At 42.4% G+C, this 19201-nt stretch overlaps 1 protein-coding gene across 16 annotated transcripts in view; it reads left to right on the top strand.

The window, feature by feature from the left end:
- LCOR (ligand dependent nuclear receptor corepressor) overlaps positions 1-19046 on the top strand; it is a 152162-nt gene extending 133116 nt beyond the window's left edge. For all 16 annotated transcript variants that reach the window (XM_072805846.1, XM_072805849.1, XM_072805842.1 and 13 more), the window contains one exon: positions 4303-19046. In XM_072805846.1, the coding sequence (XP_072661947.1) occupies positions 4303-8632 (4330 nt within the window). In that variant the 3' untranslated portion in view covers positions 8633-19046. The remainder of the gene's footprint in view (positions 1-4302) is intronic.
- Positions 19047-19201: the final 155 nt, after the last annotated feature.

Genomic DNA, 19201 nt, shown 5'->3' with positions numbered 1-19201 from the left:
ACCCAGGTGCTCCCAGGAAGCATCCTTGATACTCTTTTTCTCTCTCCTTTTTTGCTAAAAAAAAAAAACCCATAAGAGTACAAAATGTGATCCTTACCTAGTTTACATCTCAAGTTGCTCAAGTAGCTTATATATTTGCTTGGAAAGCTAAGACAAAGGGAAGTCAGTAAAAGAGATAAGATACAAGATGTATAGGATAAATATACACGATTCCTTATGATTGCCAATGTACTTTACAAACCTTTATGGTTTAGGATTTCATAAAAGATACAGTCACTCCAGGTGGGGATAGTTCTGAAGTGGCCCAGGATGTAACTGATAAAGAGCGTCCCACTTCTTGCTCCAGTGACCTGTGGTTCACCGGTACTTTCTGCCTCTTCCTTTTTACTAGTAAAAGACACATACAAATAAGCCTTTGTTGATGTCTCTTTCTTTCAAGCAAGGGTGCCATTTGCAGCTTTAATCTTTCCATCTCTTGAACTTGCCCAAACAACTGCTATAAATATATGCCTCTTCAGGTTAGTATAGCCTGTGAGTCCCTCTCTGATGCTGTTTTCAGAACCCAAATGCTAGACTGCTGTTCCAGGTTAGTGTTCAGTGGATACTGATGTTTCCGCAGTATGTATGCCTTGTTGTGAACACCCCACTTCCCTTTGCTGTAGTGCTACCTACCTCTAGTTGTTATTCTGTCTTTTGGAACTAACTAAGCCATATTGTCACAGCCATTGCTTCAGGGTTGGTTTCATGGCCCTTTGGAAAACGTAACATTAGTTGAGGCTAATTAAAATACTGAAGCACTATTAAATTATTGAAACATGGGACAACAGCAGATGTCTCATCATAAAAGAGGTTAAATCTCACCAATGGATTAATTATTACTCAGTTTTTTATTCTGTGTGAACATCACTTAAGAAAAAGTGCTTTCTCAGTTTCTTTTAGAGTACTCTGCCATCTTATTGGGTGCACATCCTGATTTCATTAACCTGTAAAGCATATTGTTAACCCCAAATACTTAAAGCCTGCTTCCAGAGCACAGCCATAGGCATGGAGCAGTCCAGAAGATTTTCACACTTTGGTGATGATTGTGCTTCTTGAGTTGGGAGAACCCTTTATCTCATTTTTTTTTCTGCAGTAAGATGCCATGATATTTCTTCATCTTTTTCATAAATTTTGATCAGTTGTTTTACATTTTTCATGTATTGCTAAAATGCACATTTTTGATGCATTGAGAAGGCAGTGATATCCCACTTATTTATAGTCACCTCTTTCAGAAATATCAGAAACATCCAAAAACCAAAACCAGAAATAAAGGCCACTGAAGAGTTGAAATTGTTAGAAAATCCATGTGCTTTACTCATAAAATATTCCTGAAACCTTCATTCAGAGTCTGTTTATTTTTAAAGTACCAGTCTCATGCTCAAAGTAGGGCTCCTAAACAGAGCTGTTATTTGGAAGCCAATAATAAAGATTTTAATAACAAACAGACTGCCGGCATGACATTTTGTATTAAGGCAGTCAAATGTACTTAATCTAGCAGCCCCCAAAGCTATCAATCTATTTTAGTTCAGGGATGCCTGGGTGGCTCAGCGTTTTAACGCCTGCCTTCAGCCCAGGACGTGATCCTGGGGACCCGGGATTGAGTCCCGCATCGCGTTCCCTGCATGGAGCCTGCTTCTCCCTCTGCCTGTGTCTCTGCCTCTCTCTCTCTCTCTCTCTCTCTCTCTCTCTCTCTCATAAATCAATCAATCAATCAATCTTTTAAAAAAATCTATTTTAGTTCAGTATAATAAAACTTACACCTGTGGGGCACCTCGGTGACTCAGTAGGTTAAGTACCCAACTCTTGATTTCGGCTCAGGTCATGATCTCAGGGTCTTGAGATTGAGCCCTGCATCGGGTTCTACACTGGGTGTGGAGCCTGCTTAAGATTCTCTCCCTCCCTCTGCCCTTCCTCCACCCCACTCACATGCTTTCTCTCTGTCTCTCAAAAAATAATACTAACAGCTAAACTTTAATACTAGTGAACATGGTAACAACCCTGAATCATATTTGGAGCAGGATATCAATTTTTAAAAGACTTCTATCAAAAATATTTTAGGGATCCCTGGGTGGCGCAGCGGTTTGGCGCCTGCCTTTGGCCCAGGGCGCGATCCTGGAGACCCGGGATCGAATCCCACGTCAGGCTCCCGGTGCATGGAGCCTGCTTCTCCCTCTGCTTGTGTCTCTGCCTCTCTCTCTCTCTCACTGCGTGCCTATCATAAAAAAAAAAAAAAAAATTAAAAATTTTAAATATTCAGTACTTGAAGTATAAACTTTATATAGAAAATTCACTTTAGGTTATAAGAAAGCATTAGTGCACATCTCTGAGTTATTTTTTATTGAAGTATGTTTAATGTGACTGGCTGACAATAATGGTAACTGATAATTTCGTAGATTTTCCTTTGCACTAATCCTAAGTGGAAGAGAGGGCACATGCTCTGTTAAGACCGACAATGGTTAAGTGTTCTGGCCAAGGTTACACAACTAGTAAGTAGAAGAATACTCACTACTGTCTCACAGTACTATATCTCATTACATACTAACACTGTTGGTATGGCACCGGCCAACAGACATAGTGACAAGAAGGGTAAGGAAGGTAGGAGGCCAGTGTAGGTCGTCTAGGGGAAGCCTTCCTGGAAAGGCACTTCATGGCTGGAACATAAAGTCAGAGATTGAAGGAAAGAAGAATCAGCTGGAAGATACTATCAAATAATATCTGTTCAATACATTAAGCTGCCCTCAGTGCTCTGCCAGTTTCATGGTCAGATAATAGTCTCCTGAGGAATTACAGTCCAGAGAGAAAGAAATTGTGAAGCTCTATAAAACTCCAGAAAATTGGATGGAGCATCTGGGTGGCTCAGTCAGTTAAGCATCTGCGTTGGCTTAGGTCATGATCCCAGGTCCTGGGATTAAGTCCCATGTCTGGCTGCCTGCTCAGTGGGGAGTCTGCTGCTCCCTCTCCCTCTGCTGTTCCCCCTGCTTGTGTGTTTCCCTCCCTCCCTCTCTCTCTCTCTTTCCCTCTCGCTCTCCCTCAAATTAATAAATAAAATAAAAAAGACAGCAACTCTAGGAAATTGGAGTACTCCAACTGCTTGTGTTTATTAGTGAAATCCAGAAACACAGCAGCTCTTGAAAACACTCAGCTGTCTGGGTAGGAATTGCTTTTAGCTTATCTTGAATCTAGTATCATCCTTGCCTGCCACCTCACACTGTGCAGGTTAAATTTCAGAGGTGTCTTGGATAACTTACAGAAGTGGTTGTCTAATGTAGAATGACTCCTTGTGAACTACGGTTAAATACTTATTGAAGGTCTAGGAAAATGTAGCAGGCAGGCCTAGACTGAGAAGACATCATGTTGCCTCCTTGCAGTGACAGAACCTTGCAGCTTGCAGTGGGATCCCCAATTTCCTTGCTTAGAGCCTAGGAATCAGCAATTGCTAATTGCTTGTAATTTCATCTTTCATTGTATCTGAAATTACCAATTCTATTTCTTATTGCCCTGGGAGGGGGCAGAAGGATTCCTGCATTACTCTTTGCAGAATTGTAAGTCCAGCCAATTAGTCATGCTGAGAAACCATGTTAAAACTGTAATTTCTCTAAGTATTTCTAAGCCAAAGTTGTAATATACTGTATCTGAATTTTTGTGAGTGTTGTGGACTTATAAATCAATGGCTATTTAACAGGAATATCCAGGCCTAGGGCAGCCTGGGTGGCTCAGTGGTTTGGTGCCGCCTTCAGCCCAGGGCCTGATGCTGGAGACCTGGGGTCGAGTCCCACATCGGGCTCCCTGCATGGAGCCTGCTTCTCCCTCTGCCTGTGTCTCTGCCTCTCTGTGTGTGTGTGTTTCTCATGAATAAATAAATAAAATCTTTAAAAAAAAAAAAAAGAAAGAAAAAAGGAATATTCAGGCCTAAAGCAAAAGCATATATTGACTAACTGGAGTTAATAATGTATCCAAAATTTTATTTTCTGAAAAATTCTTCTCAATGATATTTCTTCTCTATAAGATAAAAATTATTGTGAATGATCACAAGTATGAAGGATGTTACTAAAATTTGAGAATCTAACAGGGCTGGCCTTGTATTTTAATTAGGTAAATACTCCTCATTTATTAAATCAAATTTATATGGGCGCTTAGAAGCAGTTTGAGAGTGTCTCTTCATTCTCTTTATAGCATGAGTAATATCTGGTGAGTTTCATAATGTAAAAATATGTTCTTTGGAAAATGACCATACTAATTTCTCCTTTCTCTTTGTCTGTCTAGTGAGAACTCAACAGAGGCTATAGCAGTAGATTCTAACAATCAGTCGAAGTCCCCACTGGAGAAGTTTATGGTCAAACTGTGCACTCATCATCAGAAGCAGTTCATCCGTGTCCTGAACGATCTGTACACTGAATCCCAGCCAGACACTGAGGACCTGCAACCTGATTCTGGAGCAATGGATACATCCACTTGCAATGCTGGCTGTGCCCAGCTAGGAACAAAACATAAGGAAAAGGATGCTGCGTGTCTCGATATGAAGTCTCCTACTTCTGTAGATTTGTTCGTAGACTCATCAGGCTCACACAGCCCTCTACATTTGACAGAACAGGCCCTCAAGGAGCCTCCTCCTGAGTCAAACTCTGTAGATGGAAGAGAGAATGCCTTGACTGTTATCCAGAAAGATTCCTCTGAACTTCCAACCACTAAACCTAATTCTGGTAGTTCAATGGATAGTTCCACTCTGGGATACCTCACTGCATCTAATTCTTCCTCATTAAGCTTCCACCACAACTCTAAGAGCTTGGAGGGGCAAACCACTGGACAGGAGCAAGACACGAATATGAAAATATGTGAGGATGGGAAAGACCATATGCAGAGCTCAGCTTTAGTAGAAAGTCTAATTGCAGTGAAAGTGGCCACTGAGAATAGTGAGGAGAGCAACAGCTGTATTGTTTCTCAAAGAAATTCATTCAAAGCTTTATCAGAAGAGGCTTGGGACTCAGGGTTTATGGAGAATTCACCTAGAACTGCTGACAAAGAGAATGCTTTACTTTGTAGCTCAAAAACATCTATGCGCCAGGAGTTAGAGTCCAGTGAACAAGATTCGAGGCCAAAGCAAGAGAACCATCTTCACTCACTAGGAAGAAATAAGGTGAGTTATCATTTACATCCCAGTGATAAGGGTCAGTTTGATCATTCCAAAGATGGTTGGTTAGCTCCCAGCCCAATGCCAGCTGTACACAAAGCATCCAATGGACATTCACGAACCAAGATGATATCAACCTCCATTAAGACAGCTCGGAAAAGTAAAAGGGCATCAGGGTTGAGGATAAACGATTATGATAACCAGTGTGATGTCGTTTATATCAGTCAGCCAATAACAGAATGCCACTTTGAGAATCAAAGATCAATATTATCTTCACGGAAAACAGCCAGGAAGAGTACTCGAGGATACTTTTTCAATGGTGATTGTTGTGAGCTGCCAACTGTTCGCACACTGGCCAGAAATTTACACTCCCAAGAGAAAGCGGGCTGTTCAACAGTGGAGCCAGAGACAGTGGTCACTCCCAAGCAGACCCTTACACTTTCAGCGCCTGCACCTGTAGTGGATATGCAGGATCCCAGAGAAGACAACCAGGAAGAACCTAGTAAAGAAACAACCTCCCTCAAGGAAGGAGAAGGAGAAGCTTCCTCTGACAAGGAATCTCAAGAGTCTGAGGTTTGCCCCATGACAAATAAACCAAGTCCAAGCAGCTCTCCTAAGTCAGAGGAAATGACAGCCCCCAGCCTGGTGTCTGCTCTACCTGCTCACCTTCCTGAAGAGGACAGGCCAGAAGGCAGCTCCACGGTCTCAATTCCCACTGCAAGTGGGATAGCTTCCCCTGAACAAGACCAACAACAAGTCGAGCTGCTGGGTATCAAGGATGTCAAGGAGGGGACTCTTATCCAAGATGGTCACCTGGTTTCCTCTACTGAGAACATTTCTGAGGGAGGCAGTGAAGATGTTGTTTCTAGGCCTCATTCTTCTCCTGAAGAAGCCAATAGAGAGGAAGATCCTCCATGCTCAGAAAGTCCCCCAGTGGGCCCAGAGCCTCCTCTGAGCCTGGGGAAAGCTGAAGACAACCAAAGCATCAGTACTGAGGCCACAACTAAAGACACTCAGGAGCTAGATACTGACCCACTCTTGAAGGAAAGCAGCACTTTTACTAATGAAAACCCCAGTGAAATTGAGGACAGTGAGGCAGCAGGCGGTACAGGAAAATTAGAGGGACAGGGCAGTGACATAAAACATTCTTCAGAAAAAGATGTATGCGATCAAAACATTGACTCACCTGAAGAGAATGTGGACAAGAAGAAAAAAGGTAAAAAAACTCCTGAAGCCTCTGACAGGTGCCTAAGGAGTCAGCTTTCAGATCCCTCCTCTGTCGATAGGTGCCTAAGAAGTCAAAGTTCAGATTCTTCCTCTGCTTGTCCTGAGATCAAGGTTTCCAAAAATCCTGGTACGAAACGTTCTAAAAAAGAAGGGTGCCCTGGTGAGATGGCACCTGAGAGCCTTCTGGCTGACAGTTTCCATACAAAAGGTCTGGAGGATACTGAAAACCCAGATGTCAATGAAAATCCTTATGAGAAAGATGCTGAGCAGGAGGGTGAAGGAGGTGGGATCATCACCAGGCAGACTTTTAAGAACATGCTAGCAAAACAAGTGAAGGGGGAAGAAGGAGATATTTTTCCTAGCAGTGATCCTATATCCACAGTTGGCCAGCCCCTGCCTGGAGAGAGACTGGAAATTTATGTTCAGTCTAAGTTAGGTGAGAAAAATGCTCATGACCCCTCAGAAAGTATTCCTTATACCTTCCCAGAACAATCAAAAGAGAAGCCAGAACCAATTCCTGCACAAGATACGGAGGAGGTTGTGAATGAGGTAGGCACTGCAAACACCCAGGATAAAGATGACAATAGTGACGCACCATCCAGTGCACTTGGGTTGTCAAGCAGTGGAAGTGGTGATACTGCTGGGCCCCCCAAATGGGTACCAAGGCTTACAAGACTGACCTCTTCGACCTATAACCTAAGACACGCTCATTCTCTGGACTCCTTGGATACTGCAAAAGTGACTTCAGAAAAGGAAGCAGCACAAGGAAACCCAATGCCAAAGGAAAATGAAGCTTCAGAGAGTGGAGATCCCTTAGATGATGACGATGTGGACACGGTGGTAGATGACCAGCCAAAGTTTGTGGAATGGTGTGCAGAGGAGGAGAACCAAGAGCTTATTGCCAACTTCAATGCCCAGTACATGAGAGTTCAGAAAGGCTGGATTCAGTTGGAAAAAGAAGCACAGCCAACACCAAGATCAAGGAACAAGTCAGATAAACTGAAGGAGATTTGGAAAAGCAAGAAAAGGTCACGGAAATGTAGGGGTTCGTTGGAGGTTCAAAAGTTTTCTCCTGTTCAGATGCTGTTTATGACACACTTTAAGTTATCTAATGTTTGCAAATGGTTCTTAGAAACAACTGAAACCCGGTCTCTGGTGATCGTGAAGAAGCTCAATACTCGTCTTCCAGGAGACATCCCCCCTGTCAAGCATTCTCTTCAGAAGTACTCTCCTTCCAGCCTGTACCCCAGTTCACTACAGGCTGAGCGCTTGAAAAAACACTTGAAGAAATTTCCTGGAGCTACTCCTGCTAGGAACAATTGGAAAACACAGAAGCTCTGGGCTAAATTTCGAGAAAATCCTGATCAAGTGGAGCCAGAGGATGGCAGTGATGTCAGCCTCAGCCTCAATTCTGAAGACAGCATAGAGGAAGTCAAGGAAGGTCGAAATAGCCATCCTCCTACAAACTCGCCTACTCCAGCAAGTACCCGGATCCTCAGAAAATATTCCAATATTCGAGGAAAGCTCAGAGCCCAGCAATGCTTAATCAAAAACGAGAAAATGGAAAGCCCATTTGGACAGCCTGTGGAAAGTAAACAGAGCTGTAAGAGTGTATGCATCAATCCTTTGATGTCCCCCAAGCTTGCCCTGCAAGTGGATGCAGATGGGTTTCCCATTAAGCCCAAGAGTACTGATGGAATGAAGGGAAAGAAAGGGAAGCATGTGTCAGAAATCTTACCCAAAGCAGAAGTGCAGAATAAACGCAAGAGGACAGAGAGCAGCACTCAGGACAGGAAGGACAAGGGGCCTGTGGTGAAAGCCAGCAAAGAAAAGCATCCTGATGGATCCACCAAAACCCCTGCAGCCAAGAAGCCAGCTGCAAGGGACAGAGTCAGCCAACTGCCCAAAAAGACATCCTTGAAAGAGAATAAAGTGAAGATCCCTAAAAAGTCTCCTGGGAAGAACTGCCCTCCCTCCAGGAGGGAAAAAGAGAATACAAGCAAAAGACCCACCCAGCCCACTGCCTCGGAGACAGGGACAAAACCTGCAAAGCAAAAGGGGGTAGGTGAATCCTCTTCCAGGCCACAAAAAGCCACCAACAGGAGGCAGAGCAGTGGAAAGACTCGGGCCAGACCCTTGACAAAAACCCCTGAGAGCAGTGCAGCCCAGAGAAAGCGAAAGCTGAAGGCAAAGCTGGACTCTTCTCATGGCAAACGGAGACGGCTAGATGCAAAGTGATCACAAGGCTGGCAGCCACGAGTTAAACTGTCCTACAGAAGTAACCCTTCATTTTGCATTAATTAAATCTGCTTTTATAAGCTTATCCAGCCTTTCAAATCTGCAGTTAATGAAGAACACCACAATTGAAGATGTCAGAAAATGCACCTCAGATGGAGAAGGGAACTTGCAGAGTCTTTCTCTGAGGCTGAGTAAGGGAAGTTATATATTATATTCTGGTTGTTCCTTGGGTTTTAAACTTGGAACCAAGCAGTTTTAGTTTTTAAAAGTACAGTGCCTTATTTATCCTTTTTGTTTTTAAATTTTACAAAAGCTAAAAAGCTGATCTATGTGATTAAAGGCTTGTATTTTATACTTGATGCACAAGCACTTGTACTGTAGCCGAGAAGACCACCATCATGCACATAAAAGTAGCTTTTCAGCAGCCACCCTGCAGTGTCTGTACATGAACAGATGCTCATCTTTGCAAACCCTAGCAGTGAACTTCCCTCTCTATCTTGTTTGTTTGTTTAAAAGATATTCGAAAGCTAAACCAAATCATTTTTATGGTATGTGGAGAATGCAGAGGGAATTTATGATTATTATGAAAGATGAATATTTCTGTTACCCTTTTTAAAAAATCATATTCATTATTGGTCACTCCTCTCACTTTTGATCCTTTGTCATTTAGAAAATGTATTCTAAATTACATGCCCATGGGACAAAAGATGTGTCACAAGATGTTAATATTGGGTTATGATCTCTAAAAATTATTTACACCCCCTCAGGTGATTTGCATTACTGACTCTTACCATCCTTTTCATTTTTGGCCTTGCTAGCATTCTAACGAGGTTTTCACCTGACTTTAGAGGGAAAAAAAATACAGGATTTTTTTTTTTCATCTTGTGACTGTAACTTGACATTTAGGATGAGAGTGGCTGTTCTAATATTCTTTCTTACCCTGAAAACTTCCATATTCAAAGAAAGCCGTTATTTCCAGTAATAGAAAAGTTTAAGAGTTTGTGTGTACATGTGCATTTGGGTGCATTTGCCTGTGGTTATTAGCCACAGATGTCTCCCAGCCCCAGTTCTACAGTAAAATTCTTTCTTCCCCATGCAGTGAGCTGGGTAATTAGCACAGGTCAGATGGTTTAAATGTGGCCCAGGGTCTCTATGAGTATCCCCAAAACCAGTTGGGCACCAGGCTCAGAAAGGTCTAAACAGCACAGTTATATTAAGGTCAGAGCAGCCTTGCGGTGGAGGAAACAGCTCCAGCGTCTCCTTGTGGGCCCACACCCATCCTCTCACCTGGAGCTCATGTTCTGTTGGCATATCCCAATGTGAATGTACATGCTTAAAGTGGGTATTAGCATTCTGATTGATTAGCACCATACTGATAGTTAATGCTTGTAGTAGCACTCCTGCCTCTGTCATGTCAGGTTCTGTTTCATGGCTCAAAAGTGAGAGCTGCAGTGTTTGTAACTAATGTTTGCCTTTCCTGAGTGACACCTGAGGTGGTTGCATTGGTTTTACCTTGGTGCCTATAACATTGCTCCATTATAACATAGTGTGTACTCAATATTTCCACTGGGCCACTCTACACAAAAGGCTTGGTTGTTAATGCTTCAACCAACTTCTCTAATGTGCTCTGTCACAGAAGTAGGCTTGTATGGACAGGTGCTACTCTGTCCTTTTATTAAAAATTTTCCATTTAGATTGTTCAGATCTGTTTAGGTAAACCCAGATGAACTTTTTTTCATGCATAGTTTGATCAAGTCATGATAAAAACAGGCCTTCTTCCCATTTTGTTAAAGGTTTGCTATATATAATGAGAACTTCTGCTGACTGGATAGGACTGGAGAGAAACATTTGATTCATGGGAAATGGAGAAGTGTTGAATTTCATAGACAGTGAAGCTGTCTTCAATGAAGCCTTGACTCCCCCCCCCCCCCCCCCCCGCAATGTCTCCTCTATCCCATGAGTCTCTTTTTTTTTGTTTGAATATCTTTGACTTTGGCCGTTCAGGAGCTACCTATATTAATGAGACTGCTGAGTGTGTATGCTGGGCAGCCCCCTTTCTCAGCATTAAGTTGCACAGAAGCATTAGTATGTTTTGAGTAGGTTCAGTTAATCTCTGAAAAGTGGTTTTGAAGTTTTAAAAAAAAAAATATTTTCATAGAGTCGTCACTGGATACTGTTTTTGTGGTGACTTCAACAGCAGAGGTTTGCCGATGTCACGTGTGCTGACTCCTGCACATATGTTGCAGGCACTCCCCTTAGCTGCATGTAGACTACCTTGTGGTGCTTGGATTAGGTCAGGGAGAGGTGTGAGGCAGTGAACAGGTGGAGCCCATCCAGTTCCAGGTCTATAACTCATCCCGTTAATTTTCTAAGTTCTTTTTCATTTTAAAGAGCTTACTTCAAGATTATAGCCTTTCTCCCATTTTAGGCAGTATTTAAGAAAAGGTAGCAATGTGTATGCATTTTTTTTTATACATCTTTAAAATCAACTTACATTTTATTGTAGTAACAACACTCCCATAGACTGGGATTCTACATAATTAGAACACTTACAAGTTTAGAAGTATTTTTATACTTGTTAAATCTCATTTTTGCTGATTCAGTTAATTTTGCTAATAGAAGGAAGAAAAAAATATGAACTTGAGGGCTAGCTCTGGAATGCCCTTTTACACTTAGAGCCAGTGCTGGCAAACCGGTCTCCTAGACGCCTCCACGCCAGACTCGCAACTGACTTGTTTCCCCTTGTTTTCCCTGTCTTGCAAAGACCTCCTTTTTATAGCCATCTTCACAGTATGGCTGGCCACCATATGCAAAGGCAGTCTGTCCGACATTCCAGATTCCAAATAAAAAAAAAAATTATGCTCCTGGGCCCATCCTCAGTGCAGTGACTGTCCCAGCATTGGAGCTGAAGTTGCTGACCAGAGAACACTGGTATTACCTCCGAGCTTCTGGGAGAGCTGCAGGATGCCTGGGAAGCAATCACCGAAGCTCTACCATAGCTCTGCAGAGCTGGACCCTCTTTAGGAGACCCAGCTTCTGGCTTCCATTTTCTAGCCCCTGAGGCTCCCTGGGTTTGGGAGGATGACATGGAGACTGCTTCCTGGTCAGGACCCAGAGCCTCACCCATAGCACTCCCTCAGACCCTTAGCAATCTGTAGCACAGCAGGAAGGCTTTATTCTGCTCTTAAAGCTTCCTGCATAGCATGTCATTGGTGTCTGTTAATCTGCAGTTGCCAGTCTCTTGGATCCCTTAGGTAGGCCAATTCTGTTGTATCTGTATTTCATGAAAGATTTCTACACAAGCCTTATCTAAAAAACAATACTCTTAGGCTGTGGGTTTTGTTCTTGTAGTAGTATGGATTGGAGAGGTACAGTTCACCATCCCTTTACAGGCGTGTTACTCCTGACGGGCTCCTCTGTGCATTACTCACCATTCAGATAGGACATCAGTGAAACACATCACTTCAAGACAGTTGCTTTGAACTGAAGTTTGGTTTCTTTCCTGTCTTGTGGTGGATTCTATGGTGAGGGCTAAAGCTGTTGCTTTCCTCTAAGGACAGCAGCCTGCTGATTGAAGGACCTAAGAGCTAATTAGGAAAGGACAGCATACAACACGATGCAGGTGTCACCAATAGCACATCTGGTGGTTGGTTTGTCACTGCACCTGAGACTGTATTGGAATTTCCCAAGGTGCTGGGCTTAGGAGCCACACTCGTTCCTGTTGGTTTCCTATCAACCCACACAAGCTATCTTTTTAACAGACACCCTATCAAGGGTTTGCAGACTATGGGCTGGTCACTCTTTTGTAAATAAAAGTTTATTGGAACATAGCCATGCCCATTTGTTTATGTATTTTCCATGGCTGCTTTCAAACAGGGTGGAGTATCTACGACAGAGACCATATGGCCTACAAAGCCTGAAAGATTTACTGACTGGACTTTTCAGAAAAAGTTTGTTGACCCTCCTTGCTTAAGAAAATAATTCTTTTTCAGGAACAAATTTTGACTTCCCTCCCTTGTCCTCTTCTTCTTTTTCCTCCTTATCTTTCCTCAGTTTTGTTCTTCTTTTACATTTCTTTATTTCTCCTTGCTATGGAAGAGACACCTGAGCTACCGTAGCCTCACGTCTTCCTTCTTGGAGCCTCCCATCACTGTGGCCACAGTGGGGCTGTCTTTAGCCTGAGGAGTTAGACCCCACAGCCAAATACAGCTTCAGATTTCTCAGGATGGCCTGGGCCTCTCAATTCACTCAGTCCTTATCTTAGACCTGACTCTGGCTTCACATCTTGTGTGTTACTGAAGCAAGCCAAGATTTGGTTTTTGTTTTTGTTTTTTTGTTTGTTTTGTTTTTTCAAAATTAGCTGAGAATACTTTAGTTAGAGGTTCAGTTTTCTGAGCCACATGTTTAGATACGGAAAAAGCCTTTTCACAGAAGGGAAACAGAGTCTAGTCACTAACCCAAAGGAAATATTATGTAATGTTTTTGGGCAGCTTCTAGGAAAATAAAAATGTATCAGCACTGATATTTTTTCAGTCACATACTCTCCTTTCAAAATAACTTTATTAAAAGCAAGCCAACAAATAAAAAATAAGGGCTTGCTTTGAACATGCTTTTAGAAAAGAATAGGAAATTGGAGCATATCAGAACCTGAGTGTGACTGAGAAGTTGTAGATTGTACCTTTGGATCAAATCCAGTCAACCTCCAAGCTGTTGGTCTTTCCTCACCCCCACAACTCAAATACAAGCTTCTATACTGTGTCATATCAGTGAAAAAATTTATTTCAGTGGCCCCAGAACAGTGATAGTTTCAGTTCTTTTGAAACAGATTAATTATCATTTTGACTTCTCAGCTGTTAGTTTTTGTCCTCTTATGGCTTGATACCTACTGAAGTACTGGAAACTCTTTCTACAAGTATGAAATCATGTCTCTGTATATCACATTGACAAGGCAGTCCTCATAGCCCAGCAGAAGTATTCTTCCCCAGGCTTGCTCCCAAATTCTTTTGCAGGGAAAAAAATTAAAATAAAAAGATTATTGTATTTAAAACAAGCAGAATTGTGGAAAGCCTTTTGAGGCAACCTTCAATATAGTCCATCCCTTGAAATGTCAAAACAGACTGCTTGTTCTACAGTGGATGGATTGGAAGACTTGAAGGTCTGATCTCTTTCCTTTAAAGATATTAAGTCATACTCAGGCAGAAACCCAGAGCTCTCTGATGCTGCTTCTGACTTAGGGCTTTGCTATGTTGTGCTTGGGGTTCCAGAGCACCACCTGGGGCACTTCTGCAGAGGGTTTGCTTGCTCATGCTTTTGCTCTGGGAACTGCTCACTCAGTTACTTCCATTACCTCCTGTCTGTCTGATCTTCTTTTCCCAGAGTGCTGGTGGTATACGCTCAGTGCTCAGGAGACCTCCTTTGCTTCATTGTTTAGAGGAGCACTTGTGTAGTTCCACCCACCTGGAGAGCACAGTGATACACAGAGGCTTTCTCCCCTGCCTGAGACCAGTCCACTTAACACAAGGTGCTTAGCAGTAGGCAAGGAACATGAAAGTACATATTGCCCATAAGACAGCAACAACAGCAACAAAAAACAGGTGTTTATGGTTTTATAATATGCCAGAGGTTAGAGGAATGCATTTTACCTTTTTTTAAAGGGTTATATATTTTTTAAATGAAAGTAACAGAGACCATATGTAGCTGATCACAGCCTAAAATATAAAATATCCACAACCTGGCTATTTGTAAAAAAGGTTTACCGACCCTTTCAGTATGTCATTCAAGATCAGTTATGTGGACAGTTAGGCACAAATATTGTTCACATAATCCAACCTTGCACCATTTTCTATCCTTTTAGATTTGAGGGTGTCTTGCCTGTTCATCTTGGCACACAGGCTGCTGTTGCACATTATTTCTGAGTATGCTTATGAACTAAAGAAAAAGTATCCCTTTTTGTTGATCTTATCTACTAGGATAAGTAGTTAAAACTAGAATTGCAAAGCCTTTTAAGTCTTCCTCTGTGGCAAACAGATTTAGTAATAGACCTAAAGCCTAGATAGTGCCTCTCCTTGTCAGCACAGGCAGGCTCGTTTTACCCCCTAGAGCCCTCTTTTCTTTTTCGTGTATGGTATATTTGAAGGCTCACTCCTCAAGTTTTGGTCACTACTTGTGAGCATAAATGGCTGGCCTGTACCTGTTTGAACCCTGAATCCAGCCTGGCCATTCTCAGCTCTCTTAAAAACACCAGCATGTTGATGGCACCTTGGTGGCACACCAGCAGCTGTAGACTGAAGAAGCTCAGAGCTCTCTGGCCTGGCTCACCTCAGTCTGAAGAGCCATTCTTGACACCTCACCTCTTCCCTCTTCTGCTTAGGCCACCCAGCCCCCTTTAGGTATCTTCTCTGGGACAGTCTCCCATCTCCCAAGCATGTCACTGGCCATAGCTGTGTCCTACTAGAAACCTCTTTCTCTCCATAACTTTAACTTTCCTTCTGGAATGTAGCCATTGGGTCCAAATGCTCTTCAGTTTATCAACTTTTTCAACCCACTTGTTTTCTGTAATCTGCACCTCATGCTGTCTTGCAGCTGAAGCTGTAGTATTTGAGAGGTAGTTTGTGAGAAAGATGCTATATAAACAAGATCTGCATAATTTTATGTATTTATACCACAGATAGGGATTCGTTTTAGAGCCACTGTAGTTTAAGGGTATTCATTTCACAGTGTTCTAGGAGACTGTGTTGTTGACTGTGGTTTCAAATACATTGTATAATACATAGTTATACACACCACTGTGGGATTTATTTCACTGTGTAAATAGTGATATTTTCCTGTTCAAATGCTTCTATACAAAGTATTTATTTTAACAACAAAAAAACTGTCAAAAGGGCTTTCCAATAAAGTGTTCTTTCTAGCCATCCATTCTCCTCAATTACCATGCTCATCCATTGTACCCCCTCCCCCAAACAACATAGTGAAAGCAGAGGACGCAGCCTTGAAACCCTCACTCTGTTTGGGCATATGCAATGTGGTTTGGGAACCTGAGTGCTTCCCCCACTGTCATCCCATCACAAAACAAAGTGGGTCTCCCATAACGGGTATGGCTGTGCCAGGCATGGCATCAGGGCTTGCTTCAAGCAGCCCACTTTTGCATACACAGTTAATACGTTCCAGCTATCCAACAACCTGTGCAGGGATATGAGCCTTAGTTGTAACCCCAAGGAAATCCAAACCCAAACCTGTGGGATATGGAGAAACCACTGGTTGCCTAAAGTAAGCATTAAGATATATTTTAGTCTTTCTCATGTTTATGAAAGACACACACCCGTTCACAGTCATTAACCATGGGAGAGAGAAGCGTGTTTCCTTCTGCACCTTGACAATACTCACGAGCGCCTCAGCTCTCTCTTCTTCTCCCCTTTCCTCCTCATCCTCCCCCTTTTCCCTGTCTCAGCAAGCATCTGTGCAGATGTGGGCCAGTCCCACCTGTAACCCATGGTTACAGAATGAGACCATCTGTTCTAAGATGTGTGCAGCTTTACTTCTCAGGAGTCTTGGTCTGCAGTTCAGAGCACCCCTTGATGTGATGGAACTGATGGCTCTATGATCACGATCATCTCCCCTGTGCCACATTCCCGGGCACCTCTGAGTCATGTTTCTCATTCCGCCCAGCTGGCTGGCCTGAGAACTGCGGCTCCAGGGCTGCAGAGGGCTTGGGACTGGACACACAGGGGGTTTTGTCCTCCATCTAAACCATAATTTGCATATTTTCTTATGGCCTCCCTTTGTCTTTTCTAACAAATGAGGAGGAAACTTGAACAGTAATGCTGGAGAATGTTTTTTCTAAGATACTATTTGTAAGCAAATTTGATTTTAAGATGAAATGTGAATGGGTAACTGGGTGCCAGGGAATTTAGCACTGAATTAGACAGTCAACACTTTTTTAACCTTTGCAGGAGGAAATAGATTTTGCTCTCATCTAATGTTCACAAGAAGTAATGTTGTAAATAGTTTTTTAAGAATATTTATTATGTGTGCTGTATACAGATTCATGTTCTGAGTGGTGTTGGTCTGCATTGTAGTATTGTAGAAGGATATATTTTGAGCAGTGGACTTACTTTCATAACACAGTTCACACATGGAGAAAGAACAGAAACTAGGTTGAGAGCTGTTTGGGGCATTTGATCTGTAATGCTACATCAATCCAAGCTTTAACTGCCCCCTCTTCTCATCTGGTTATGTTATATATTATATATATTATATATTATGAATATATATAATATATGATAAACTGGTCAGTTCCAGATCTGCAGAGCAGATTTCCAGGTGTTCTTTCTGATGTGTTGCCCATAAGCAATAAGATCCTAGGAAATAACATTTATTCTGGGCTCTGCGTTAGCCCTTGTCTCAGAGGATAGGGTGGGGGTAGAACAGCTCTTGCTAAGACCTCTTGCCTTTGCTGGAGAGGTTGCTGTACTTGAATTTTTGCTTCTGTTTGTCTGCACGCTTCTTTATGTCATACAACTCTAGCAATGGATGAGAAATCTGCCAGCACCAGACACATCAAAAATTGGGCATGGAGATTGAAAAATGATTATTTTTTTTCCCTGAATCTGTAAGGCTTCCAGAATCTAGTTGAGGCAAAGCTCATTTGGCTGTAAACCTAAGAATTTTTTCTATTAGAAATTTAAATTGCTAAAAGTCCTTTGAGTCTGTCTACTCTGCCTTTGAAAGCTAAGTCCATGTCCTGTGATCTTCCTCTGTGCCTGAGTTTGAAATGTCTGGGGTCAAAACGTTTAGATCCAAGCAAGGCAGGCAGTCCCTCTTCCGCGGCTCCTAGCGTGTCCAGTTCCACAGCTTTCTAAGCTGTTGAGCAGCCTCTCCTGTGACCATCCTAAACTTTATGAAAAATACCCCACACCCAAATAACCATGAATAGAATAATGTAGTTTTTTAGCTTTTGGAATTTGTCTTCTCTTTTGTATTTATGATGGTGTTTGGAATTTTTCACTAGTGTTTTTTTAGATTGAAGTGGGTGCATTAGGATAAAGCTTTCCATTGCTGAGCCTGAAAGCCAGCAAGGGGAGAAGTACTGACCTATATTGTGTCATTGGGAAGGTGACTACTTGTGGTGGTGGGAGGGCGGGGAGGGGGCGTTGTAGATTATGTGGGAGTAAAATAGAACTCTGGCCTGAGGCTCCCCAAGTGTTATTACCTTGTAATAAATAATCCCCTTATTAGCCTCACTTAATCTCAATAGAAGCCTGCTGTTTACCCTCAGGGAACAAGTAGTTTTCAAAATTGAGCTCCTCCAAGGTCACTGGCCAGTGCCTATGTGCAGGCCTTGGTTGTCTTTGTGAACTCATGGCATTATTTCCCCATATGCATTATGATACTAAGAAATTCAACCCCAACCTGTATGAAAAGCACAGCCCAGGGTCCTACTTTAGGCTAGAGTTAATGCCTTTCAGGGGCCAGGGGGGCATAGGAGGCCCATGCAATTTAACTGAAGCTCAGGTGCCGTGTTGGGTTTTTATTCTTTTTTAGGCCACAACCCTTCAGAATGAGATTAGGGCAGGGGCTGCTGATCCGGCTGTGGATCCAGGGAGCTCTAAGATGAATCTCTACCGTTCCTTTAAGGTCTTTCTGGTTCCTCCCAGTGTTGTCATTGCCGAGGTCAATCTTGTAGTTGTTCAGATGTGCTCCTTTTTGCTGTCTTGTGAGTCTTAGCCAGTGATCCAGATGCCCAAGGAGAGAGTCTCCAGAGGGCCTAGCCCCTTCCCAGTACCAAGTGTGTGCTCCCAACCTGTGCGAAGGTGGTCTTTCCAAAAGCAGTGAATTGATAAATTCTGCAAATGGTAATCTGGATGATTGGCGTGTATCTCTTGGGCCTGGATTTCCATTATGTTAGTGAGTGTAGGAAAATACTGTGTCTTTAATGGATGAAAAATTCAATGTATGCTGTGAATTTGTTGGTTTGAAACATTGAAAAATTTTCATTAGACAATGTTTACATACCTCACCTGAAGAACCTTTGAGAGTGTATATATGAAATTTAAAAATATATTAAGTTGCTTTAAAACAATATGTATAGCTATAAAAGTTGGAGTTATTTTAACTTTGAATATGTACCGAGTCTCTTAAATATTGAAATCTGTGGACTTTTTGTGCTTCTGTGTTTTACTTTCCTATTAGGCCATGTAGGAAACTGTGTTCTTGTTATTGGTAAAGGGGCCCTCACTGAAATCCAAGCTTGGAAGGATTTCTTTTGTTGTTTCAGATTTTCTTGTTTGGTTTTGAGGGATTGGGGTATGGAGCTAGAGGATGTGTGGGAGGGATTTCTCTAACATTGACATCTATTACATGAGCTTTTTCTAGGCGCTTATTTTATTGCAGCGTATTAAACTTCTTTGATATTAAAGTGTGTTTGTGTAGTTACTGGTGAGGGAACAATGCATGGAAGCCCAGTATTCCACTTGTAGCCCATGGCAAAGTTGAGAAGTTGCCAGAAGGAACCAAAAAGCAATACTTCTTAATCCTTCTGCCTCAGCCACAGAGTTGGGACTCAGAGGAACT

The sequence above is a fragment of the Canis lupus genome, chromosome 29, assembly GCF_048164855.1.
Source record: "Canis lupus baileyi chromosome 29, mCanLup2.hap1, whole genome shotgun sequence".
In the NCBI taxonomy this organism is placed as follows: domain Eukaryota; kingdom Metazoa; phylum Chordata; class Mammalia; order Carnivora; family Canidae; genus Canis; species Canis lupus.
The sequence above is the reverse complement of the archived record's forward strand: the minus strand, read 5'-3'. Positions and strand labels throughout refer to the sequence as shown.